Source organism: Oncorhynchus clarkii, unplaced genomic scaffold (assembly GCF_045791955.1).
Source record: "Oncorhynchus clarkii lewisi isolate Uvic-CL-2024 unplaced genomic scaffold, UVic_Ocla_1.0 unplaced_contig_13370_pilon_pilon, whole genome shotgun sequence".
Lineage (NCBI taxonomy): Eukaryota > Metazoa > Chordata > Actinopteri > Salmoniformes > Salmonidae > Oncorhynchus > Oncorhynchus clarkii.
The window spans coordinates 6,568-34,203 of NW_027259154.1; the positions used below are offsets into that span (position 1 = coordinate 6,568).

The 27,636-nt window shown below is 42.4% G+C and overlaps 3 protein-coding genes across 3 annotated transcripts; all 3 read left to right on the forward strand.

The window, feature by feature from the left end:
• Positions 1 to 1,545: 1,545 nt before the first annotated feature.
• On the forward strand, positions 1,546 to 10,039 carry LOC139399592 (zinc finger protein 135-like). Its single transcript, XM_071144955.1, has 2 exons — positions 1,546 to 2,164; positions 7,187 to 10,039. The coding sequence occupies exons 1-2, from the start codon at positions 1,783 to 1,785 to the stop codon at positions 7,960 to 7,962; spliced, it is 1,158 nt and encodes a 385-aa protein (XP_071001056.1). The 5' UTR covers positions 1,546 to 1,782; the 3' UTR covers positions 7,963 to 10,039.
• Positions 10,040 to 13,675: 3,636 nt separating this feature from the next.
• Positions 13,676 to 14,933, forward strand: LOC139399593 (zinc finger protein 135-like). Its single transcript, XM_071144956.1, has one exon. It carries the CDS (start codon positions 13,845 to 13,847, stop codon positions 14,931 to 14,933), a length of 1,089 nt encoding a protein of 362 aa, XP_071001057.1. The 5' UTR covers positions 13,676 to 13,844.
• A 2,666-nt stretch (positions 14,934 to 17,599) lies between these two features.
• On the forward strand, positions 17,600 to 27,330 carry LOC139399595 (zinc finger protein 544-like). Its single transcript, XM_071144957.1, has 3 exons — positions 17,600 to 17,903; positions 24,024 to 24,404; positions 26,589 to 27,330. Exons 1-3 carry the CDS (start codon positions 17,675 to 17,677, stop codon positions 27,107 to 27,109), a joined length of 1,131 nt encoding a protein of 376 aa, XP_071001058.1. The 5' UTR covers positions 17,600 to 17,674; the 3' UTR covers positions 27,110 to 27,330.
• Positions 27,331 to 27,636: the final 306 nt, after the last annotated feature.

Consider the following 27,636-nt stretch of genomic DNA (forward strand, 5'->3'; position numbering starts at 1 on the left):
GGTATCTATCTATTCTAATACCATGTATATAGCTAGTGGCTCATTTGAATAGCATTGTTAAAATCAACTGTTTATTTGACTGATTGTGTAGTAGATGTAAGTTTATTTTAAATGAATCAAAAACGAATAAATTAACATAATTAACATATGTTTCTCTTTGTACGCCTCAATATAATATTTAACTTTATTGAAAGAAACGAAAAATAAATAAAAGATTTTCTTCAAATGCGTTACCCGGTCTTTCAGACAATGCTGCCAGTGTGACGTATAATCTGGTGGACATGACAGCTTCTTCACAACAACAAGGATGTCACTAGTTACTACAGCCAGAAAGGTTAGGTAATTGTCTTGGGGGTCTAGCCTCCCAAAATACATGAAACAACACAAGTATGAAGTGACTATCATTATGGTACTCTTTATTGTGAATAAGAAAAACTGCTAAATTTAAACAGCAAAACCAAGGGTATTTATATTTATTATGGATCCCCATTAGCTGTTGCCAAGGCAGCAAAAGGCTATCTAGCTAGCAGTCATCAACCAGAGTGAGCTAAAAGGCTAGATACACTTATTTTGCTTTCACAACAAAAACGTATTTTGTTAACTAGTCATTACAGACTATTGTGAAATGGTAGAACCTGCTGAAGCCAACTAGCTAACCATGTGGTTGTTTCTCTGTGACCAAAACATTACGTTTTATTTTGCTGATATGGGAATGAGTACACAAGCAGCGTATCAAACTGGGGTAATGTTTTAGGTTACATCCGGATATGACGTAAAAAAAAATGTGACATTACCCTTTAAATGCAGATGTGTAATCAGTGGTGGAAAAAGTACCCAATTATCATACTTAAGTAAAAGTAAAGATACTTTAATAGAAAGTTACTCAAGAAAAAAGTGAAAGTCACCGAGTAAAATACTACTTGAGTAAAAGTCTTAAAAGTGTTTGGTTTTAAATATTTGTAACTATCAAAAGTAAATGTAATTGATAAAATATTCTTAAGTATCAAGAGTAAACGTATAAAGCATTTCACAATCCTTATATTAAGCAAACCAGGCGGCATGATTTCATGCAGGGCACACTTAAACACTCAGACATCATTTACAAACAATTCATTTATGTTTAGTGAGTCTGCTTGGTGAGGCAGTAGGGATGACCAGGGATGTTCTCTTGATAAGTGTGTGAATTAGACCATTTTCCTGTCCTGCTAAGCATTTAAACATGTAATGAGTACTTTTGGGTGTCAGGGAAAATGTATGGAATAAAACGTACATAATTTTCTTTAGTAAAAGTTGTCAAAAATAAGAATAGTAAAGTACAGATACCCCCCCAAAAACGACTTAAGTAGAACTTTGAAGTCATTTTTACCTAAGTACTTTACACCACTGTGTGTAGCAGATGTAAAATATGTGTTGATTGTATACTCATTACAAATCTGCTCTAATCAATCAACTTCACCACTCCAGGTCGCAGATGGCGATGAGCGTCTTTCGGGCGTCGCTACCAGCGTGACGTATAATATAGTGGACGGAACGGGAAGTTTCTTCAACAACAGCAGCTTGTCAGACACCTCCGTAGCCTGTTAGCCAATATAGCCGAAACGTATGAGCTCTTAAGTCTGTTTCGGTGTATATTGGTCCCTGTGTTTAAAACATACTTATTTCGTATAGCTAGTTTCCCCATTTAATTAAATATATACGTTGTTAAGTTAGGAGCTAGCTGGATTGCTGAATTAGCTTAGAACCAGGCTAGTCGTTAATGCTAACTAGCTAACATCTCCGACCATGAGTTCACTAAGCTACTCTCCTCCTGATAAAGAAGAGGAGGTCTACTGGACGGAGAAAGAAGCTCTGGGACTGAACATTGTCGTGAAAGAAGAGGAGGGGGATGTTACAGTAAAAGGAGAGGAAGATGCTTTCAGAATGAAAGAGGAGGTAGAAGAGTCTATCAGTATCACATTAAAAGAAGAGGAGGATGTTATAGTGAAAGAAGAGAAAGAACATATTAGAGTGAAAGATGAAGAGGGGATAGAGGCTGTCACAGTGGAAGAAGAGGAGGTAGAAGCTTTCAGAATTAAAAAGGAGGAAGAGGAGGAGGATGTTATAGTGAAAGAAGAGAAAGAACCTTTTAAAGAGGAAGAGGAGGCTGAAGATCTGATTAACACCAGTGAGTACTGTCTTAAAAGCAGGGCCACAAACTGCCCTTGTTGAAATAATATATAGTTTTAATATATAGCTCTGAGCCTCGCCATTGATTCTTGGAGAATATAACTTATAAATGTCCACTGAATTTAGTTCAACTGTTGTACTCTATCCGAACCCAAAATATAAGCTTGTTTTACTCTCATAGTTTTTTAACAATGTAACTGTAAATGAACACGGTATATCCTCAAAACATGGAGGTAGTTCCATTTGTATTTATTATGGATCCCCATCAGTTCCTGCCAAGGCAGCAGCTACTCTTCCTGGGGTTTATTATGGATCCCCATTAGTTCCTACCAAGGCAGCAGCTACTCTTCCTGGGGTCCAGCAACATTAAGGCAGTTATATATGATTTAAAAAAATATTACATGACATTACATTTCATAACGCTTTTCACAACAAATTAAGTGTGTTCCATCAGGCCACTACTCTACCACCACATATCTACAGTACATGTGTAGGTGTGTAGAGTGTGCGTCTTCTCATATGTATGCGTGTGTCTATGTGGTTCTTCATTGTCCACACTGTTCCATAAGGTGTATTTTATCTGGTTTTTTTTTTTTCAAATCTGATTCTACTGTACTTGTACTTGCATCAGTTACCTGATGTGGAATATAGTTCCATGTAGTCATGGCTCTATGTAGTACTGTGGAATATAGTTCCATGTAGTCATGGCTCTATGTAGTACTGTGCTTCTCCCATAGTCTGTTCTGTACTTGGAGATTGTGAATAGACCTCTGGTGGCATGTCTTGACAGCTTGGTGCATTCAGCTTGTCAACACCTCTCACAAATACAAGCAGTGATGCATCTCTCCTCTACTTTGAGCCAGGAGAGTTTGACATGCATATCATTGTTAGTTCTCCGTGTTCATCCAAGGGCCAGTCGTGCTGCTCTGTTCTGAGCCTATTGACATTTTCCCAAGTCCCTCTTTGTGGCACCTGACCACACGACTGAACAGTAGTCCAGGTGTGACAAAACTAGAGCCTGTAGTACCTGCCTTGTTTATAGTGTTGTTTAAGAAGACAGAGCAGCCCTTTTATTTGTTACACTTCTCCCCATCCTAGCTACTGTTGTTTCAACATGTTGTGACCATGACCGTGACCGTTTTACAATCCAGGGATACTGATAACCTGAACCAGGTTGCAGGCACTGGTTGCAGTTTTGAGGTTTTTTTTTCTTGAGTGGGCAGCTTGTTGAAATTGAAATATTGAAGTCAGTATTGAAATCACCAATAAAATATATCTCTCTGTTGATATTACATACATTATCAAGCATTGTCGGCCAGTAACATACTACTTGGTTCCAAAAGTAAATTGAATTGCTAAAATATACATAACTATCAACAGCAAAAGTATTAAGCAAAGCAGATGGCATCATTTTCTTGTTTTACAATAATTGTACAGATAGTCAGGGGGCACACTCCAACACTCAGACATCATTTACAAACGAAGCATGTGTTCAGTGAGTCCTCCAGATCAGAGGCAGTAGGGATGCCCACGTGTTCCCTTGATAAGTGTGTGAATTGGACCACTTTCCTGGCCTGCTAAGCGTTCAAAATGTGACGAGTACTTTTGGGTGTGAGGGGAAAATGTATGTTGTTAAAAGTACATTATTATCTTTAGGAATGTAGTGAAGTAAAAGTTGTCAAAAATATAAATAGTAAAGTACAGATACGCCCCAAAAAAGTACTTAAGTAGTACTTTAAAGTATTTTTCCTTAAGGACTTTACACCAGAGGGACATAAATTAGGCTGCTTACATTGTCTTCCAACACCCCTGGGATAATGTACATTTGCTGACGCATTATGACAACTCAGCGATACAATGGTAGGGATTAAATGAGCTGGGCTTGGGTCATTGATAAGTTATTGTACATAATGGCTCCGTGGAGGATGGCTGTCGTTTTACGGGCTCCTAACCAACTGTGCTATTTTGTAATTTTTCAAAAAGTTTCTTTTAACTTATTTTGTACATGTTGTTGCTGCTACCGTTTCTTATGACCGAAAATAACTTCTGGACATCAGAACTGGGATTTACTCACCTCGAACTGAACAAGTCCGAGGCGAAGGATATACTGCAGATACCCGACCAGACCTAAAGATAAGCCCTAAGATATACTGCTTTCTCGAGAACAGGCCCAAATCCCCATCATTTGCGTAAAGAAAAGACAGAGAAAAAGGGGGCGGAGGTCGGGCGAGTGAGTTATATTATATTAGTGAGTTACATTATAATATAATAAGGCTCCATGGTAGCTAATACAGTAGAGTAGAATAAGGCTCCATGGTAGCTAATACAGTAGAGTAGAATAAGGCTCCATGGTAGCTAATACAGTAGAGTAGAATAAGGCTCCATGGTAGCTAATACAGTAGAGTAGAATAAGGCTCCATGGTAGCTAATACATTATAATAGAATAAGACACCATGTTAGCTAATACATTAGAATAAGGCTCCATGGTAGCTAATACATTATAATATAATAAGGCACCATGGTAGCTAATACAGTAGAGTAGAATAAGGCTCCATGGTAGCTAATAGATTATAATATAATAAGGCACCATGGTAGCTAATACAGTAGAGTAGAATAAGGCTCCATGGTAGCTAATACATTAGAATAAGGCTCCATGGTAGCTAATACAGTAGAATAGAATAAGGCACCATGGTAACTATTACAGTAGAATAGAATAAGGCTCCATGGTAGCTAATACATTATAATAGAATAAGGCTCCATGGTAGCTAATACAGTAGAGTAGAATAAGGCACCATGGTAGCTAATACATTATAATAGAATAAGGCACCATGGTAGCTAATACATTATAATAGACAAAGGCTCCATGGTAGCTAATACATTAGAATAGAATAAGGCACCATGGTAACTATTACAGTAGAATAGAATAAGGCTCCATGGTAACTAATACAGTAGAATAGAATAAGGCACCATGGTAACTAATACAGTAGAATAGAATAAGGCACCATGGTAACTAATACAGTAGAATAGAATAAGGCTCTATGGTAACTAATACAGTAGAGTAGAATAAGGCTCCATGGTAGCTAATACATTATAATAGAATAAGGCTCCATGGTAGCTAATACAGTAGAGTAGAATAAGTCTCCATGGTAGCTAATACATTATAATAGAATAAGGCTCCATGGTAGCTAATACAGTAGAGTAGAATAAGGCTCCATGGTAGCTAATACATTATAATAGAATAAGACACCATGGTAGCTAATACGTTAGAATAAGGCTCCATGGTAGCTAATACAGTAGAGTAGAATAAGGCTCCATGGTAGCTAATACATTATAATAGAATAAGGCTCCATGGTAGCTAATACAGTAGAGTAGAATAAGGCTCCATGGTAGCTAATAAATTATAATAGAATAAGGCTCCATGGTAGCTAATACATTATAATAGAATAAGGCTCCATGGTAACTAATACAGTAGAGTAGAATAAGGCTCCATGGTAACTAATACATAATAAAGCACCATGGTAACTAATACAGTAGAATAGAATAAGGCTCCATGGTAACTAATACAGTAGAATAGAATAAGGCTCCATCTTAGCTAATACATTATAATATAATAAGGCTCCATGGTAAGTAATACATTAGAATAGAATAAGGCTACATGGTAACTAATACATTATAATAGAATAAGGCTCCATGGTAGCTAATACATTATAATAAGGCTCCATGGTAGCTAATACATTATAATAGAATAAGGCTCCATGGTAGCTAATACATTATAATAAGGCTCCATGGTAGCTAATACATTAGAATAGAATAAGGCTCAATGGTAGCTAATACATTAGAATAGAATAAGGCTCCATGGTAGCTAATACATTAGAATAGAATAAGGCACCAATGTTGAAATATGAGTAGATTTAAAATAATATGAATTAATGATATAAAATTACTCAATGAGACAAACCTTTCACAATATAATGGACTATGAATTACTGCAAATAGAGACAGTGGTACACAATGACACAGCCCCTAGATATAATTTAAATAGAGACAGTGGTACACAATGACACAGCCCCTCAATATAATTTAAATAGAGACAGTGGTACACAATCACACAGCCCCTAGATATAATTTAAATGGAGACAGTGGTACACAATGACACAGCCCCTAGATATAATTTAAATGGAGACAGTGGTACACAATGACACAGCTCCTAGATATAATTTAAATAGACATAGTGGTACACAATGACACAGCCCCTAGATATAATTTAAATAATCCACAATATGATTAAAACCAGTTATGAAATCGTAGATCCAAAAATAAAAAAATAAAACATGTTCTTGATTAATATCATCAATAGAATATCAAAAACCTGTTCCTAGGAAAGCGTCACAGTGATGTACAGTGAATTCGGAAAGTATTCAGACCCCTTGACTTTTTCCACATTTTGTTACGTTACAGCCTTATTTTATACATGTATCCTATACTGACTAGTCTATTTATCCATTTGGTCTATTACATGTATCCTATACTGACTAGTCTATTACATGTATCCTATACTGACTAGTCTATTACATGTGTCCTATACTGACTAGTCTATTACATGTATCCTATACTGACTAGTCTATTTATCCATTAGGTCTAATGAATGTATCCTATACTGACTAGTCTATTACATGTATCCTATACTGACTAGTCTATTACATGTATCCTATACTGACTAGTCTATTACATGTATCCTATACTGACTAGTCTGTTACATGTATCCTATACTGACTAGTCTATTTATCCATTAGGTCTAATGAATGTATCCTATACTGACTAGTCTATTTATCCATTAGGTCTAATGAATGCATAACAACCATGAAGTTCAATAGTGTTTTTATTGGCCTATAAATCACAACAGCCACTCTTTATTTGTTATTGAGAGATCTATTCTGGATAAAACCTCATAGGAAGACAGTTTTATCATGTGGTGGTTTCATTCAGGTCTCAGTTTCACTCAATACTCTGTCTTTGGCAGGAGAGGGACCAGACTCTCACTCTGACAGCAGGAAGAGTCCTTCAGGGGAACCAGACCCAGAGACGTCCAAACCAGCAAGACCACACCACTGCTCCCACTGTGGAAAGAGTTTTACCCGGTTCTGGAACCTAAAACAGCATGAGACGATGCACACAGGAGAAAAGCCTTTTCAATGTTCCCAGTGTGGAAAGAGTTTTACCTGGTTAAGGGCCCTGAATAGGCATGAAGAAGTACATTCAGCAGGGAGGAAGACCTACCACTGCTCCCAGTGTGGAAAGAGTTTTACTCAGTTAGGAAGCCTGAAGATACATGAGAGAATACATACAGGAGAGAAGCCTTACCCCTGCTCCCTGTGTGGAAAGAATTTTACCATGTTAGGCAATCTTAAAAAACATGAGAAAATACACTCGGGAGAGAAGCCTTACCACTGTTCCCTGTGTGGAAAGAGTTTCACCCAGATAGGGAGTCTGAAAACACATGAAAGAATGCACACAGGAGAGAAGCCTTATTACTGCTCCCAGTGTGGCAAGTATTTTTCTCATTTAGAGACCCTGAAAATACATAAGAGAATACATACAGGAGAGAAGCCTCACCACTGCTCCCTGTGTGGAAAGAGTTTGACCACTTTGGGCAATCTAAAAGAGCATGAGAGGACACACACGGGAGAAAAGCCTTTTAAGTGTTCCCTCTGTGGAAAGAGTTTTACCCATTTAGCGAGCCTGAAAAGGCATAAAGGAATACACACAGGAGAAAAGCCTTACCAATTCTCCCAGTGAGGAAAGAGATTTTCACGATTACAGGACCTTACATCACATGAGAGGACACACCTGACCACTGCTCCCAATGTGGAAAGACATTTTATCTTGTTAGGGATCCTGAAAACATTGAGACACATAGGAGAAAAGATCTACCACTGCTCTCAGTGTGGAATAAGATTTACCCGGTTATAGAACCTGAAATAATTCATACAAATACACAGGAGGAGAAGACATACCACTGCTCTCAGTGTGGAATAAGATTTACCCGGTTATAGAACCTGAAATAATTCATACAAATACACAGGGGAAAAGCCATACCACTGCTCTCATTGTGGAAAGACATTTGCCCAGTCAGAGGACCTGAAATCACATGAGAGAATAGAGAGGCTGTGTTCTGACTTGTGTTTTTGACCTGAGAATTTGGGGTTTTGTTTAATACCACATTAAATCATATTCAAAAAAGTTTTACAGGAATTGGTTTAAAAAGGTTTACAGGAGAGGCTTGGGAAATCCTGTAAACCTTTTATGAGTATGATTTAATGTGGTATTATATACACTGCTCAAAAAAATAACGGGAAAATTTAAACAACACAATGTAACTCCAAGTCAATCACACTTCTGTGAAATCAAACTGTCCACTTAGGAAGCAACACTGATTGACAATAAATTTCACACGCTGTTGTGCAAATGGAATAGACAACAGGTGGAAATTATAGGCATTTAGCAAGACACCCCCAATAAAGGAGTGGTTCTACAGGTGGCGACCACAGACCACTTCTCAGTTCCTATGCTTCCTGGCTGATGTTTTGGTCACTTTTGAATGCTGGCGGTGCTTTCACTCTAGTGGTAGCATGAGACGGAGTCAACAACCCACACAAGTGGCTCAGGTAGTGCAGCTCATCCAGGATGGCACATCAATGTGAGCTGTGACAAGAAGGTTTGCTGTGTCTGTCAGCGTAGTGTCCAGAGCATGGAGGCGCTACCAGGAGACAGGCCAGTACATCAGGAGACGTGGAGGAGGCCGTAGGAGGGCAACAACCCAGCAGCAGGACCGCTACCTCCGCCTTTGTGCAAGGAGGAGCAGGAGGAGCACTGCCAGAGCCCTGCAAAATGACCTCCAGCAGGCCACAAATGTGCATGTCTGCTCAAACGGTCAGAAACAGACTCCATGAGGGTGGTATGAGGGCCCGACGTCCACAGGTGGGGGTTGTGCTTACAGTCCAACACCGTGCAGGACGTTTGGCATTTGCCAGAGAACACCAAGATTGGCAAATTCGCCACTGGCGCCCTGTGCTCTTCACAGATGAAAGCAGGTGGATTAGAGCACGTGACAGACGTGACAGTCTGGAGACGCCGTGGAGAACGTTCTGCTGCCTGCAACATCCTCCAGCATGACCGGTTTGGTGGTGGGTCAGTCTTGGTGTGGGGTGGCATTTCTTTGGGGGTCCGCACAGCCCTCCATGTGCTCGCCAGAGGTAGCCTGACTGCCATTAGGTACCCGAGATGAGATCCTCAGATCCCTTGTGAGACCATATGCTGGTGTGGTTGGCCCTGGGTTCCTCCTAACGCAAGACAATGCTAGACCTCATGTGGTTGGAGTGTGTCAGCAGTTCCTGCAAGAGGAAGGCATTGATGCTATGGACTGGCCCGCCCATTCCCCAGACCTGAATCCAATTGAGCACATCTGGGACATCATGTCTCGCTTCATCCACCAACAGACTGTCCAGGAGTTGTAGGGAGGTCATACAGGCACGTGGAGGCCACACACACTACTGAGCCTCATTTTGACTGGTTTTAAGGACATTACATCAAAGTTGGATCAGCCTGTAGTGTGGTTTTCCACTTTAATTTTGAGTGTGACTCCAAATCCAGACCTCCATGGGTTGATAAATTTGATTTCCATTGATCATTTTTGTGTGATTTTGTTGTCAGCACATTCAACTATGTAAAGAAAAAAGTATTTCATTCATTCAGATCTACGATGTGTTATTTTAGTGCCTGTTTTGCATGTTATTTTGGCATTAATGTGCATCACATCAGTTTGCAAACAATGTTTAAAAAAAATGAATTAATAAATATTGCGTTAATAAAGCCGCATACAAACTTTTTTTGCTTTCTTGAGTAAGGCAGTTACAAAGTGCAGGTGTTTCAGCCCAGTGCTTTCTGTGGTGATAGAGCAGGCAGCTCCAACGTGCAGGTGTTTCAGCCCAGTGCTTTCTGTGGTGATGGACAGGCAGCTCCAACGTGCAGGTGTTTCAGCCCAGTGCTTTCTGTGGTGGTGGAGCAGGCAGCGGAAAATATGGAGCGAAGGGGTTGGTTCTCTAGTTGCAGACGTTTTACCCCAACCGATGGAGCGAAGGGGTTGGTTCTCTAGTTGCAGACGTTTTACAGGCCCCCAACCGATGGAGCGAAGGGGTTGGTTCTCTAGTTGCAGACGTTTTACAGGCCCCCAACCGATGGAGCGAAGGGGTTGGTTCTCTAGTTGCAGACGTTTTACAGGCCCCCAACCGATGGAGCGAAGGGGTTGGTTCTCTAGTTGCAGACGTTTTACAGGCCCCCAACCGATGGAGCGAAGGGGTTGGTTCTCTAGTTGCAGACGTTTTACCCCAACCGATGGAGCGAAGGGGTTGGTTCTCTAGTTGCAGACGTTTTACAGGCCCCCAACCGATGGAGCGAAGGGGTTGGTTCTCTAGTTGCAGACGTTTTACCCCAACCGATGGAGCGAAGGGGTTGGTTCTCTAGTTGCAGACGTTTTGCCCCCAACCGATCGAGCGAAGGGGTTGGTTCTCTAGTTGCAGACGTTTTACAGGCCCCCAACCGATGGAGCGAAGGGGTTGGTTCTCTAGTTGCAGACGTTTTACAGGCCCCCAACCGATGGAGCGAAGGGGTTGGTTCTCTAGTTGCAGACGTTTTACCCCAACCGATGGAGCGAAGGGGTTGGTTCTCTAGTTGCAGACGTTTTGCCCCCAACCGATGGAGCGAAGGGGTTGGTTCTCTAGTTGCAGATGTTTTACAGGCCCCCAACCGATGGAGCGAAGGGGTTGGTTCTCTAATTGCAGACGTTTTACAGGCCCCCAACCGATGGAGCGAAGGGGTTGGTTCTCTAGTTGCAGACGTTTTACCCCAACCGATGGAGCGAAGGGGTTGGTTCTCTAGTTGCAGACGTTTTACCCCAACCGATGGAGCGAAGGGGTTGGTTCTCTAGTTGCAGACGTTTTACAGGCCCCCAACCGATGGAGCGAAGGGGTTGGTTCTCTAGTTGCAGACGTTTTACAGGCCCCCAACCGAAGGAGCGAAGGGGTTGGTTCTCTAATTGCAGACGTTTTACAGGCCCCCAACCGATGGAGCGAAGGGGTTGGTTCTCTAGTTGCAGACGTTTTACAGGCCCCCAACCGATGGAGCGAAGGGGTTGGTTCTCTAGTTGCAGACGTTTTACAGGCCCCCAACCGATGGAGCGAAGGGGTTGGTTCTCTAGTTGCAGACGTTTTGCCCCCAACCGATGGAGCGAAGGGGTTGGTAATGTTCTCTAGTTGCAGACGTTTTACAGGCCCCCAACATGGGTAATGTTCTCTAGTTGCAGACGTTTTACAGGCCCCCAACCGATGGAGCGAAGGGGTTGGTTCTCTAGTTGCAGACGTTTTACAGGCCCCCAACCGATGGAGCGAAGGGGTTGGTTCTCTAATTGCAGACGTTTTACAGGCCCCCAACCGATTGTTTTTTTGTTTGTTTATCTGCGTTATCTGCGTTGTATGTAACTTGTTTTTTTTACTATTACTAACGTCTCTAATGACCGAAAATAACTTCTAGACATCAGGACCTCGGTGACTCACCACGGCAGAATAATTTTTTCTTCTTTCACCATTCTGACGAGCCCGAGGCGAAGGATATATGGCTCCCTCGGGACCCCAGTGATCTGCTTGAAGAGGAGACGGAGAAAGAGATGTCTGAGGGCGGGCTGCCTTCTGAAGAGTCGGATGCGATCGAAGAAAAAAAAACACTCCCCTCAATTCTGCTAGCAAACGTGCAATCTTTGGACAATAAAATTGACAAGTTATTGGGAAGATTAAACTACCAACGGGACATTAAAAACTGTAACATCTTATGCTTCACGGAGTCGTGGCTGAACTACGACAATATCAACATTCAGCTGGCTGGTTATATGCTGCTGTACCGGAAGGTTAGAACAGCAGCGTCTGGTAAGACAAGGGGTGGAGGTCTATGTAGTTTTGTAAACAACAGCTGTCTAAGGAAGTCTCGAGCTATTGAATTATTACTATACTATTGCCTGAAGTAGTTTCTCATGATAAGCTGTAGACCACACTATCTACCTAGAGAGTTTATCTGCATTTTTCGTAGCTGTTTACATACCACCACAGACTGAGGCTGGCACTAAGACCGCATTGCCTGAAGTAGAGTTTCTCATGATAAGCTGCAGACCACATTACCTACCAAGAGAGTTTATCTATATTCTTTGTAGCCGTTCACATACCACCACAGTTAGAGGCTGGCACTAAGATAGCATTGAATGAGCTGTATTCCCCCATAAGCAAACAGGAAAACACTCACCCAGAGGCGGTGCTCCTAGTGGCTGGGGACTTTAATGAAGGGAAACTTAAATCAGTTTTACCAAATTTCTATCAGCATGTTAAATGTGCAACCAGACGGAAAATAACTCTGGACCGTCTATACTCCACACACAGAGACGCATACAAAGCTCTCCCTCACCCTCCATTTGGCAAAATCTGACCATAATTCCATCCTCCTGATTCCTGCTTACAAGGAAAAATTTAAGAGGGAAGCACCAGTGACTAGATCAATAAAAAAGTGGTCAGATGCTAAGCTACAGGGCTGTTTTGCTAGCAAAGACTGGAATATGTTCCGGGATTCCTCCAATGGCATTGAGGAGTACACCACGTCTGTCATTGGCTTCATCAATAAGTGCATTGATGACGTCCCCACAGTGACCGTACGTACATACCCCAACCAGAAGCAATGGATTACAGGCAACATTTGCACTGAGCTAAAGGGTAGAGCTGCCGCTTTCAAGGAGCGGAACTCTAACCCGGAAGCTTATAATAAATCCCGTTATGCCCTCCAATGAACCATCAAACAGGCAAAGCGTCAATACTGGACTAAGGTCGAGTCGTACAACACCGGCTCCGACACTCGTCGGATGTGGCAGGGCTTGCAAACTATCACAGACTACAAAGGGAAGCACAGCCGAGAGCTGTCCAGTGACACGAGCCTACCGGATGAGCGAAACTACTTCTATGCTTCGAGGCAAATAACACTGAAAAATGCATGAGAGCACCAGCTGTACCGGAAGACTTTTACGTCACTACATCCCTAAAGAAAATAATGTACTTTTTACTCCATACATTTTCCCTGACACCCAAAAGTTGCAGGACAGGAAAATGGTCCAATTCACGCACCTATCAAGAGAACACGTGGTCATCCCTACTGCCTCTGATCTGGCAGACACAAATGCATAATTTATATAGCCCCTGGCTATCTGTGCATTTGAAAAACAAGAAAATGGTGCTGTCTGCTTTGCGTAATATAAGGAATTTGAAGTGATATATACTTTCACATTTGATAGTTAAGTATATTTAAAACCAAATATTTTTAGACTTTTACTCAAGTAGTATTTTACTGGGTGACTTTCACTTTTACTTGAGTCATTTTCTATTAAGGTATCTAAAGTTTTACTCGAGTAATTGAGTACTTTTTCCACCACTGCCGTTTTATAATTTTGAAGTTTCATTCAGGTCTTTCTGTTTAACTAAATACTCTGTTTTTCTTTGGCAGGAGAGAGACCAGACTCTCACTTTGACAGCGGGAAGAGTCTTTCAGGGGAACCAGACCCAGAGACGCGTCCTTCAGGGGAACCAGACCCAGAGATGGGTCCTTCAGGGGAACCAGACCCAAAGAAGAGTCCTTCAGGGGAACCAGACCCAAAGAAGAGTTCTTCAGGGGAACCAGACCCAAAGAAGAGTTCTTCAGGGGAACCAGACCCAGAGACATCCAAACCCGCAGGACGACATCACTGTTCCCTCTGTGGAAAGAGTTTTACTAAGCTACAGAACCTAAGAGTGCATGAGAGGACACACAGAGGAGAAAAGCCTTTCCACTGCTCTCAGTGTGGAAAGAGGTTTACCCGTTTAGAGAACCTGAAACAGCATGATAGAATACACAGAGGGGAGAAGCCTTACCATTGTTCCCATTGTGGAAAGCGCTTTAGGTCGTTAGGCACCCTGACAACGCATGAGAGAATACACACAGGAGAGATGCCTTACCCCTGTTCCCACTGTGGAGAGAGTTTTAGGTGGTCAGGGAGCCTGAAAACACATGAAAGGACACACACACAAGAAAAGCCCTACCAATGCTCCCTGTGTGGAAAGAGATTTACAGAGTTAGGGTCCCTGAAAATACACAATAGAATACACACAGGAGAGAAGCCTTATTACTGCTCCCAATGTGGAATACATTTTACCTGGTTGGCGAGCCTGAAAACACATGAGAGAATACATACAGGAGAAAGGTCTTACCACTGTTCCCACTGTGGAAAGAGCTTTAGTGGGTTAGTGAACCTGAAACAGCATGAGAGAGTGCACACAGGAGAGAAGCCATACCAATGCACCCTGTGTGGAAAGCATTTTACCCATTTGGGGAACCTAAAAGAGCATGAGAGGACACACACAGAAATAAAGCCCTACCAATGCTCTCTGTGCGGAAAGAGTTTTACCAAGTTAGTTGGCCTGAATAAGCATGACAGGACACACACACGAGGAGATAAGACCTACCACTGCTCCCAGTGTGGAAAGACATTTACCCGGTTAAGGTACCTGAATGAGCATGAAACAATACATACAAATACACTCGAGAAGAAGACATACCACTGCTCTCAGTGTGGAAAGACATTTTCCCAGTCAGAGGACCTGAAAACACATGAGAGAATAGAGAGGCTGTGTTCTGACTTAAGTTTTTGACTGAGAATGTGTGTTTTTGTTTATGCCACATGAAAGCCTACTTAAAAATAGGCTTACAGTGACAAGAAAAAGTATGTGAACCCTGGTTTGAATTTCCTGGTTTTCTGCATAAATTGGCCATACAATTTGATCTGATCTTCATGTAGGTCACAACAACATTAATTTTTCCGTCGCTGACAGCAAGCTGTCCAGGCCCTGAGGCAGCAAAGCAGCCCCACACCATGATGCTCCCTCCACCATACTTTACAGATGTGATGAGGTTTTGATGTTGATGTGCTGTGCCTTTTTTCTCCACACATAGTGTTGTGTGTTCCTTCCAAACAACTCAACTGTAGTTTCATCTGTCCACCGAATATTTTGCCAGTAGCTTTGTGGAACATCCAGGTCCACTTTTGCAAACTTCAGACGTGCAGCAATGTTTTTTTTGGACAGCAGTGGCTTCTTCCGTGGTTCCTCCCATGAACACCATTCTTGTTTAGTGTTTTACGTATCGTAGACTCATCAACAGAGATGTTAGCATGTTCCAGAGATTTCTGTAAGTCTTTAGCTTACACTAGGATTCTTCTTAACCTCATTGAGCATTCTGCGCTGTGATCTTGCAGTCATCTTTGCAGGACGGCCGTTCCTAGGGAGAGTAGCAACCGCGCTGAACATTTTGTGAGTTTTTTTATAGGGCAGGGCAGCTAATAATATCAGACTGGAAGGGTTAATAATGATGTCATAATATCAGACTGGAAGGGTTAATAATGATGTCATAATATCAGACTGGAAGGGTTAATAATGATGTCAAAATGCCAGACTGGAAGGGTTAATAATGATGTCAAAATGCCAGACTGGAAGGGTTAATAATGATGTCAAAATATCAGACTGGAAGGCTTAATAATGATGTCATAATATCAGACTGAAAGGGTTAATCATGATGTCATAATACCAGACTGGAAGGGTTAATAATGATGCCATTGTGCCCGAATGGAAGGGTTAATAATGATGTCATTGTGCCCGAATGGAAGGGTTAATAATGATGTCATAATACCAGACTGGAAGGGTTAATAATGATGTCATAATACCAGACTGGAAGGGTTAATAATGATGTCAAAATGCCAGACTGGAAGGGTTAATAATGATGTCATAATACCAGACTGGAAGGGTTAATAATGATGTCATAATACCAGACTGGAAGGGTTAATAATAATGTCATAATGCCAGAATGGAAGGGTTAATAATGATGTCAAAATGCCAGACTGGAAGGGTTAATAATGATGTCATAATACCAGACTGGAAGGGTTAATAATGATGTCATAATACCAGACTGAAAGGGTTAATAATGAAGTCATAATACCAGACTGAAAGGGTTAATAATGATGTCATAATACCAGACTGGAAGGGTTAATAATGATGTCATACAAAGAAACACCATTTAAACTAATATTATTATATATTTTGTTTTACACCCTGAAGGGAGCTTCATTTATTTCATGGTACAATCAACTACAGGTAGTTCTGTAGTTGTATCTAGCCAGACTGGAAGGGTTCGTGCAGATTGTTCGTAGAGAGGTAGTTCTGTAGTTGTATCTAGCCAGACTAGAAGGGTTCGTGCAGATTGTTCGTAGAGAGGTAGTTCTGTAGTTGTATCTAGCCAGACTAGAAGGGTTCATGTAGATTGTTGGTAGAGAGGTAGTTCTGTAGTTGTATCTAGCCAGACTAGAAGGGTTCATGCAAATTGTTGGTAGAGAGGTAGTTCTGTAGTTGTATCTAGCCAGACTAGAAGGGTTCATGTGGATTGTTGGTAGATCTGTAGTTGTATCTAGCCAGACTAGAAGGGTTCATGCAAGTTGTTGGTAGAGAGGTAGATCTGTAGTTGTATCTAGCCAGACTAGAAGGGTTCATGCAAATTGTTGGTAGAGAGGTAGTTCTGTAGTTGTATACAGCCAGACTGGAAGGGTTCATGTGGATTGTTGGTAGAGAGGTTGTTCTTTGCATTTCGACTTTGAAATATATATTATATAATTGAATACAGTGAATTTCAAATGCCACTTCGATTCTCTACTAGGTGTAGTCTAATCTAGTCTGTCCAAGTATACCTTATGTACAGAAAACCAGCGTGACATGTAATCTAGTAGACAGGACACTTCTTCAATAACAGCAGCTAGTCAACCACCTCGATAGCATGCAGCTGACATTACATTGTCAAGACTGGCGTTGTGTGCGCCATGCTTTACCAACTGAACTACAGGAAACTATTCTCACCTCATGTATCCACGTGTATTCATATGTAGCTACAGGTCTGCATTAAACTATTCTAACAGTATATATTCCTAATGTACATATTCACATGTAGCTAGCTACACGTCTGCATAGACGAAAGTATTGGCTGTAAGAAGTCAGACAAAACATATTTGCTCATCTCTAAATAAATAAACAATGTAGTGAATATTTTTCTAAACTGCGTTACCCATTCCAGTCAGCTGACGGCGATATGCGACCTTCAGATGGTGACGTCATATCTAGTGGACCACACGACACCGGAAGCTGTTTCAACAACACGGATACTGACTCATTCAACCACCTCTTTAGCCTTGCGGCCAACATACAACCGAAAACAAGCTCTTTAGACCATTTTTCTGTATATTGATCTCGGTATTTTTTAACACAATCCTCTTTACGTATCTACTATTTAACTTAAAGTAATTTGCTTGTTAAATGTGTTGATTATACTGAGTCTAGCACTAAGCTTATCGTTAATGCTAGCTAGCCCGACCATGAACTCACTGAACGACTACCCTCCTGTTAAAGAAGAGGCGGTCTGCTGGACGGAGAAAGAAGCTCTGGGGCTGAACATTGTCCTGAAAGAAGAGAAAGAACATTTTAGAGTGAAAGAGGAAGAGGAGGCTGTAACATTGAACAAAGAAGAGGATGATATTTTGGGAGATGAAGGAAAGGAAGAGGAGACTGAAGATCTGATTAACACCAGTGAGTACGGTCTTAAAAACACGGCCAGAAACTCTGCAGTTGTTGAACTAATGTGTGGTTTTAAAGCCAAAGGGACATTGCACTGAAATGTGCACCTCATCAGAACCCCAAATATAAGCTTGTAAACAATGCAAATGTAAACAAACACTGTATTTGACTCAAAACGTGTTTAAAACCATAATTTTGATCTCATGGTGGGTCCTTGCATCCACAGCTCTGTCTATGAATTAGAGATGTTCCATTTGTTCAAACCCTCAGCTACTCTCCCCTATCTGTTTATTAGGACAGCAGAGATATAAAACGTTTAATAACCAATAAGCAGTATGATATTTCTGGCTCTACCTTTCTCACTCATTATTATTCATGATCCATTCATGATTACCCCCCCCCCCCCCCCAAAAAAAAGTATTTTATTTAACCAGGCAAGTCAGTAAAGAACAGATTATTTACAATGGCAGCCTACCGGGGAACAGTGGGTTGTTCAAGGGCAGAAGGGCAGAACAACAGATTTTTACCTTGTCAGCTCGGGGATTCGACCCAGCAACATTTCAGTTACTGGCCCAACTCTCTAACCACTAGGCTACCTACGGAACCCAGCAACATTTCAGTTACTGGCCCAACTCTCTAACCACTAGGCTACCTACGGAACCCAGCAACATTTCAGTTACTGGCCCAACTCTCTAACCACTAGGCTACCTCCCGAACCCATCAACATTTCAGTTACTGGCCCAACTCTCTAACCACTAGGCTACCTCCCGAACCCAGCAACATTTCATTTACTGGCCCAACTCTCTAACCACTAGGCTACCTACCGAACCCATCAACATTTCAGTTACTGGCCCAACTCTCTAACCACTAGGCTACCTACCGAACCCAGCAACATTTCATTTACTGGCCCAACTCTCTAACCACTAGGCTACCTCCCGAACCCATCAACATTTCAGTTACTGGCCCAACTCTCTAACCACTAGGCTACCTACGGAACCCATCAACATTTCATTTACTGGCCCAACTCTCTAACCACTAGGCTACCTACCGAACCCATCAACATTTCAGTTACTGGCCCAACTCTCTAACCACTAGGCTACCTACGGAACCCAGCAACATTTCAGTTACTGGCCCAACTCTCTAACCACTAGGCTACCTCCCGAACCCATCAACATTTCAGTTACTGGCCCAACTCTCTAACCACTAGGCTACCTCCCGAACCCAGCAACATTTCATTTACTGGCCCAACTCTCTAACCACTAGGCTACCTACCGAACCCATCAACATTTCAGTTACTGGCCCAACTCTCTAACCACTAGGCTACCTACCGAACCCAGCAACATTTCATTTACTGGCCCAACTCTCTAACCACTAGGCTACCTCCCGAACCCATCAACATTTCAGTTACTGGCCCAACTCTCTAACCACTAGGCTACCTACGGAACCCATCAACATTTCATTTACTGGCCCAACTCTCTAACCACTAGGCTACCTACCGAACCCAGCAACATTTCAGTTACTGGCCCAACTCTCTAACCACTAGGCTACCTACGGAACCCAGCAACATTTCAGTTACTGGCCCAACTCTCTAACCACTAGGCTACCTACGGAACCCAGCAACATTTCATTTACTGGCCCAACTCTCTAACCACTAGGCTACCTCCCGAACCCATCAACATTTCAGTTACTGGCCCAACGCTCTAACCACTAGGCTACCTACCAAACCCATCAACATTTAATTTACTGGCCCAACGCTCTAACCACTAGGCTACCTACCGAACCCAGCAACATTTCAGTTACTGGCCCAACTCTCTAACCACTAGGCTACCTACCGAACCCATCAACATTTCAGTTACTGGCCCAACGCTCTAACCACTAGGCTACCTACCGAACCCATCAACATTTCAGTTACTGGCCCAACTCTCTAACCACTAGGCTACCTACGGAACCCAGCAACATTTCAGTTACTGGCCCAACTCTCTAACCACTAGGCTACCTACCGAACCCATCATGTTATTATCCACATTAATATACAAGTGTTCAGAAACAGTTTCTGTGACTCGTATGACACAGTACATTATTTACCGTTGTTAGGTTCTAATTCTCAGAGGTAAAACTCAACGGAAAAAACTGAACCAGAGGATCAATCCAGCTGGATTAGACAAAAATCCTCCTCCTGCACATCTGTACAAACATTGTATCTTTACTGGACTTTACTGCACTTTACTGCACTTTACTGGACTTTACTGGACTTTACTGCACTTTACTGGACTTTACTGCACTTTACTGGACTTTACTGCACTTTACTGGACTTTACTGCACTTTACTGGACTTTACTGCACTTTACTGGACTTTACTGCACTTTACTGGACTTTACTGGACTTTACTGCACTTTACTGGACTTTACTGCACTTTACTGGACTTTACTGCACTTTACTGGACTTCACTGCACTTTACTGGACTTTACTGCACTTTACTGGACTTTACTGCACTTTACTGGACTTTACTGCACTTTACTGGACACTAAATAATACGGGCTACACACTTTTCTTCCTCCCTTAACATGGCCTGACCTCGAACCCCCCCTTCATCACTAACCCATGGCTCTCTCCCCTTATCAATGTCTGCCACATGTGATTGCTTCCCTGCACTCAGTCGTCCAATAGGATCCCTGATATAATGTAAACGTTATACATCACCCTCTCTCCTCTTATCAATGTGATCACCTCCCTGCACTCAGTCTTCCAATAGGATCCCTGATATAATGTAAACGTTATACATCACCCTCTCTCCCCTTATCAATGTCTGCCACATGTGATCTCTTCCCTGCACTCAGTCTTCCAATAGGATCCCTGATATAATGTAAACGTTATACATCACCCTCTCTCCCCTTATCAATGTCTGCCACATGTGATCTCTTCCCTGCACTCAGTCTTCCAATAGGATCCCTGATATAATGTAAACGTTATACATCACCCTCTCTCCCCTTATCAATGTCTGCCACATGTGATCTCTTCCCTGCACTCAGTCTTCCAATAGGATCCCTGATATAATGTAAACGTTATACATCACCATCTCTCCCCTCATGTTCATGAATAAGTATCTTTCATATTCTCAGAGCCCAACACCATTCATTTCTGTTGGGAACAACATCATCTGAAACACAAACAAAACAAACTGCAAATGTATCCAACAAGTTTGTAGAGTCACAAGCTTGATGTAGTCATCGTGTTCTAGGAATATGGGATCAAATATTTTAATACACATAGAAATTAATTTTGTCCAATTACTTATGAGGCATTCAAATGTAGGGACTAGATATTTTATTTCTAAATGGTAAAACTGATATGTATGAATATACCCTCAACTAAAAGGTGACATTCTGTTCCTTTGTCTCATATGAAACATTTGATCTCAAATCTAAAATGCTGGAATACAGAGCCACATTAAACTGTTATCTTCCCTGTCTAGATAAATACGTAGGGGAACACAGAGCCACATTAAACTGTTATCTTCCCTGTCTAGATAAATACGTAGGGGAGTATAGAGCCACATTAAACTGTTATCTTCCCTGTCTAGATAAATACGTAGGGGAGTATAGAGCCACATTAAACTGTTATCTTCCCTGTCTAGATAAATACATAGGGGAACACAGAGCCACATTAAACTGTTATCTTCCCTGTCTAGATAAATACATAGGGGAACACAGAGCCACATTAAACTGTTATCTTCCCTGTCCAGATAAATACGTAGGGGAACACAGAGCCACATTAAACTGTTATCTTCCCTGTCCAGATAAATACGTAGGGGAACACAGAGCCACATTAAACTGTTATCTTCCCTGTCTAGATAAATACGTAGGGGAACACAGAGCCACATTAAACTGTTATCTTCCCTGTCTAGATAAATACGTAGGGGAGTATAGAGCCACATTAAACTGTTATCTTCCCTGTCTAGATAAATACGTAGGGTAACACAGAGCCACATTAAACTGTTATCTTCCCTGTCTAGATAAATACGTAGGGGAACACAGAGCCACATTAAACTGTTATCTTCCCTGTCTAGATAAATACGTAGGGGAACACAGAGCCACATTAAACTGTTATCTTCCCTGTCCAGGTAAATACGTAGGGTAATAGTTTAAGCAATAAAGCCTGTATACCACAGGAATGACAACCTGATCAATAATACCACAGGAATGACAACCTGATCAATAATACCACAGGTATGGCAACCTGATCAATAATACCACAGGAATGACAACCTGATCAATAATACCACAGGAATGACAACCTGATCAATAATACCACAGGTATGGCAACCTGATCAATAATACCACAGGAATGACAACCTGATCAATAATACCACAGGAATGACAACCTGATCAATAATACCACAGGTATGACAACCTGATCAATAATACCACAGGAATGACAACCTGATCAATAATACCACAGGTATGACAACCTGATCAATAATACCACAGGAATGACAACCTGATCAATAATACCACAGGAATGACAACCTGATCAATAATACCACAGGAATGACAACCTGATCAATAATACCACAGGAATGACAACCTGATCAATAATACCACAGGAATGACAACCTGATCAATAATACCACAGGTATGGCAACCTGATCAATAATACCACAGGAATGACAACCTGATCAATAATACCACAGGAATGACAACCTGATCAATAATACCACAGGAATGACAACCTGATCAATAATACCACAGGAATGACAACCTGATCAATAATACCACAGGAATGACAACCTGATCAATAATACCACAGGAATGACAACCTGATCAATAATACCACAGGAATGACAACCTGATCAATAATACCACAGGAATGACAACCTGATCAATAATACCACAGGTATGACAACCTGATCAATAATACCACAGGAATGACAACCTGATCAATAATACCACAGGAATGACAACCTGATCAATAATACCACAGGAATGACAACCTGATCAATAATACCACAGGTATGACAACCTGATCAAAAATACCACAGGTATGACAACCTGATCAATAATACCACAGGAATGACGACCTGATCAATAATACCACAGGACTGACAACCTGATCTACATGAATGGAGCTTAGATAGCCGTTAGATGCAGTTTCCAGTATACAGTATCAGTCCACACCACCCCACCAACCAGTATACAGTATCAGTCCACACCACCACCCCACCAACCAGGAATGGTTTTAACTAATCCAGATCACTTCTTTGAAGGGAATAATCCACATGCCAGAGAAGGACTAAATTGCTTTCATGGAGGACTGAATCAGAGGACAATATATTTTAATCGTGAGAAAAAAGCTATTGGTTTTCTACCCAAAGTTGGAAAGAAATTGTTGTGATCCATTTAATAAACACAGCAAAATTTATAAAAAAAACTTGTGGCAATAGCAGGAACAGCGGCATCTAGTGGGCAAAACCCAGAGTGGGTAAATGTCAGTCCTCTAGGTGAAATTAAGATTGTAACAATGACACTCCATTATATATATATATATATATATATCATTATTTAGACGTATTGAGGGAAAATCAAGGACTGAAAAAAATGGCAGAGTAATACATTATTTAAATTCATGAGGTGATTGGGGGACTAAACCTGATAGTATAACATTAGTAGTAATTATTGTTTTATATACAACACTTTTCATCACAAAGACCATCTCAGACTGTAAAAACTAACAAAACACATGTAGAGATCTGGCAGGTCTTGGTGATGGTCTTCCACAGCTTCAGATGATACGGTGTTGTTCAGTCAGACAGTTCAGAAAGGCTGGGCAGTAGTTTAAAAGGAGGGATCAGCGATGTCACAGAAGGAGCAGCGATGTCACAGAGGGGGCAGCGATGTCACAGAGGGGGCAGCGATGTCACAGAGGGAGCAGCGATGTCACAGAGGGGGCAGCGATGTCACAGAGGGGGCAGCGATGTCACAGAGGGGGCAGCGATGTCACAAAGGGGGCAGCGATGTCACAGAGGGGGCAGCGATGTCACAGAGGGAGCAGCGATGTCACAGAGGGAGCAAGTTTTATCATGTAGAAGTTTTCTTCAGGTCTCTAAGTATTTAACTAAATAATCTGTCTTTGGCAGGAGAGAGACCAGACTCCCACTCTGACAGCGGAAAGAGTCCTTCAGGGGGACCAGACCCAGTGACACCCAAACCAGGGAGACGACATCACTGCTCCCAATGTGGAATGAGATTCTCCCTCTCAGGGGACCTAAAACGGCATGAGAAAAAACACACAGGAGAAAAGCCTTTCCAATGTTCCCAGTGTGGAAAGAGTTTTACCTGTTTAGGGAATCTAAATCGGCATGAGAAGATACACTCAGGAGAAAAGCCTTTCCAATGTTCCCAGTGTGAAAAGAGTTTTGCCTGGTTAAGGAGCCTGAAGAAGCATCAGAGGATACACGCAGGGGAAAAGCCTTTCCAATACCAAGGGACCAGCCAACCTTTTGATACAAGATGCAGTGGTGAGTATCAGAACTGTCACCAGTGATAAGAGAAGTGGTGCTGTATGGTAGATGGCATCCAAATGTTTAAGGGTAGTGACTGCTGCATTCTGGGAAATGGTGTCACCATAATCAACAACTGTCAGGAACAGTTGACTGTACAATCTGATTTCTGCTGTTTAGGGAGAGGCAAGATCTAAAAAAAACATCACAATACCCCATAATGACATCACAATACCCCATAATGACATCACAATACCCCATAATGACAAAGAGAAAACCCATGTGATGGTCAACAGTGTTGAAGGCCTTGGAAAGGTCTGGAAATAAAGCAGCACAATGATGTCTGTAATCTAAGCCTGTGCTGCCCAACCCTCTTCCTGGAGATCTACTGTCCTGAGGGTTTTCAGCCCAACCCTCTTCCTGGAGATCTACTGTCCTGTAGGTTTTCAGCCCAACCTTCTTCCTGGAGATCTACTGTCCCTGAGGGTTTTCAGTCCAACCCTCTTCCTGGAGATCTACTGTCCCTGAGGGTTTTCAGTCCAACCCTCTTCCTGGAGATCTACTGTCCTGTGGGTTTTCAGCCCAACCCTCTTCCTGGAGATCTACTGTCCTGTGGGGTTTCAGCCCAACCCTCTTCCTGGAGATCTACTGTCCTGTGGGTTTTCAGCCCAACCCTCTTCCTGGAGATCTACTGTCCTGTAGGTTCAGTCCAACCCTCTTCCTGGAGATCTACTGTCCTGTAGGTTTTCAGTCCAACCCTCTTCCTGGAGATCTGCTGTCCTTTAGGTTCAACTCTCGTCCTGTAGGTTCAGTCCAACCCTCTTCCTGGAGATCTGCTGTCCTGTAGGTTCAACTCTCGTCCTGTAGGTTCAGCCCAATCCTCTTCCTGGAGATCTACTGTCCTGTAGATTCAGCCCAATCCTCTTCCTGGAGATCTACTGTCCTGTAGGTTCAGTCCAACCCTCTTCCTGGAGATCTACTGTCCTGTGTTATTAAAGCCACCAAGTCTTTTTAACACCAGAACCACATGGGCCCCTCCTTGAAGTTAATGGGCAGTCATTCTGTTAGTGAGCATTTCTCCTTTGCCAAGATAATCCATCCACAGGTGTGGCATATCAATAAGCTGATTAAACAGCATGATCAATCCATTTTATTGGTGGAGGGCCCTCTTGGTGATGGTCTACCACAGCTTCAGATGATAAGGTGTTAACTAGACTAAACCTGATAGTATAACAATAGTAGTGATGGTCTACCACAGCTTCAGATGATAAGGTGTTAACTAGACTAAACCTGATAGTATAACAATAGTAGTGATGGTCTACCACAGCTTCAGATGATAAGGTGTTAACTAGACTAAACCTGATAGTATAACAATAGTAGTGATGGTCTACCACAGCTTCAGATGATAAGGTGTTAACTAGACTAAACCTGATAGTATAACAATAGTAGTGATGGTCTTCCACAGATTCAGATGATGTGTTGTTCAGTCAGACAGTTCGGAAAGGCTGGGCAGTAGTTTAAAAGGAGGGGGCAGAGATGTCACAGAGGGAGCAGCGATGTCACAGAGGGGGCAGTGATGTCACAGAGGGAGCAGCGACGTCACAGAGGGTGTAGCGACATCACAGAGGAGTTAGCGACGTCACAGAGGGGGCAGAGATGTCACAGAGGGAGCAGCGATGTCACAGAGGGAGCAGCGATGTCACAGAGGGAGCAGCGATGTCACAGAGGGAGCAGCGATGTCACAGAGGGAGCAGCGATGTCACAGAGGGAGCAACGACGTCACAGAGGGGGCAGCGATGTCACAGAGGGGGCAGCGATGTCACAGAGGGAGCAGCGACGTCACAGAGGGTTTAGCGACGTCACAGAGGAGGCAGCGATGTCACAGAGGGAGCAGCGATGTCACAGAGGGAGCAGCGATGTCACAGAGGGGGCAGCGATGTCACAGAGGGGGCAGCGATGTCACAGAGGGGGCAGCGATGTCACAGAGGGGGCAGCGATGTCACAGAGGGGGCAGCGATGTCACAGAGGGAGCAGCGATGTCACAGAGGGGGCAGCGATGTCACAGAGGGGGCAGCATCAGTCAGTTACTCAGATCGGAGCTCTTCACCAGGCTCCTCCTCTAACATGGAGACAGTTTTATCATGTAGAAGTTTTATTCGGGTCTCTAAGTATTTAACTAAATAATCTGTTTGTCTTTGGCAGGAGAGGGACCAGACTCTCACTCTGACAGCGGGAAGAGTCCTTCAGGGGAACCAGACCCAGTGACACCCAAACCAGCGAGACGACACCACTGCTCCTACTGTGGAAAAAGTTTTACCCGATTACTACACCTGAAATCACATGAGAGAATACATACAGGAGAAAAGCCCAACCACTGTTCCCAGTGTGAAAAGAGTTTTAGGTGGTTAACGACTTTGAAACTCCATGAGAGGACACACACACACGAAAAGCTCTACCGCTGCTCCCTGTGTGGAATGAGTTTTACCAAGTTAGAGGCCCTGAATGTGCATGACAGGACACACATAGGAGGGGATAAGCCCTACCGCTGCTCCCTGTGTGGACAGAGATTTAACCGGTTAAGGCATCTGAATAAGCATGAAATAATACATACACAGGAGGAGAAGACATACCACTGCTCTCAGTGTGGAAAGACATTTTCCCAGTCAGAGGACCTGAAAACACATGAGAGAATAGAGAGGCTGTGTTCCGACTTGTGTTTTTGACCTGAGAATGTTCTTTTTCTTTTTTTTTCTGCCAAATGAAATCATTATTGAAATAGACCTACTTTTTTTGTCTTAGTTTTCATCTGGAGACTGACATGACTCTCCTGTGAGGATCCAACGATGTCTAACATACTCTGTTACACGGAATCATGGCTCTCTCTCTCTCCAGATACACTGTTGCCATGACTCCTGTGAGGATCCGAGGATCAGGTTACAGTGGATCAGCGTCCAATAGAGGGAGGGAGGGATATGGGGGTTTTATGACACCTCACCATCGATTGTAAATTGCAGACTATTCCTTTTGCAGACTATTCCTTTTGGGGTCTAATTTGGGCGACTGGAATGTCTCTTTGTTACCGAGAGATTCTTAGACGACCCAAAAAACTTCAACATCAAACAATGGACACTGGGACAATATATTCCAACATCCGAATGTTGGGAACGATGAGAGATGGAATATGGAAAATGTGATGTCTATTTTGTGATGTCATTAAAATGGTTATAAATAGGTTTTAATGAAAGCATTA

Coding starts and splice junctions, on each gene's coding strand:
- LOC139399592 (XM_071144955.1), top strand. CDS start 1,783: ATGAGTTCACTAAGCTACTCTCCTCCTGATAAAGAAGAGGAGGTCTAC. Junction 2,165..7,186: donor TGAAGATCTGATTAACACCA/GTGAGTACTGTC, acceptor TGTCTTTGGCAG/GAGAGGGACCAGACTCTCAC.
- LOC139399593 (XM_071144956.1), top strand. CDS start 13,845: ATGGGTCCTTCAGGGGAACCAGACCCAAAGAAGAGTCCTTCAGGGGAA.
- LOC139399595 (XM_071144957.1), top strand. CDS start 17,675: ATGCTAGCTAGCCCGACCATGAACTCACTGAACGACTACCCTCCTGTT. Junction 17,904..24,023: donor TGAAGATCTGATTAACACCA/GTGAGTACGGTC, acceptor TGTCTTTGGCAG/GAGAGAGACCAGACTCCCAC. Junction 24,405..26,588: donor TTTTGATACAAGATGCAGTG/GTGAGTATCAGA, acceptor TGTCTTTGGCAG/GAGAGGGACCAGACTCTCAC.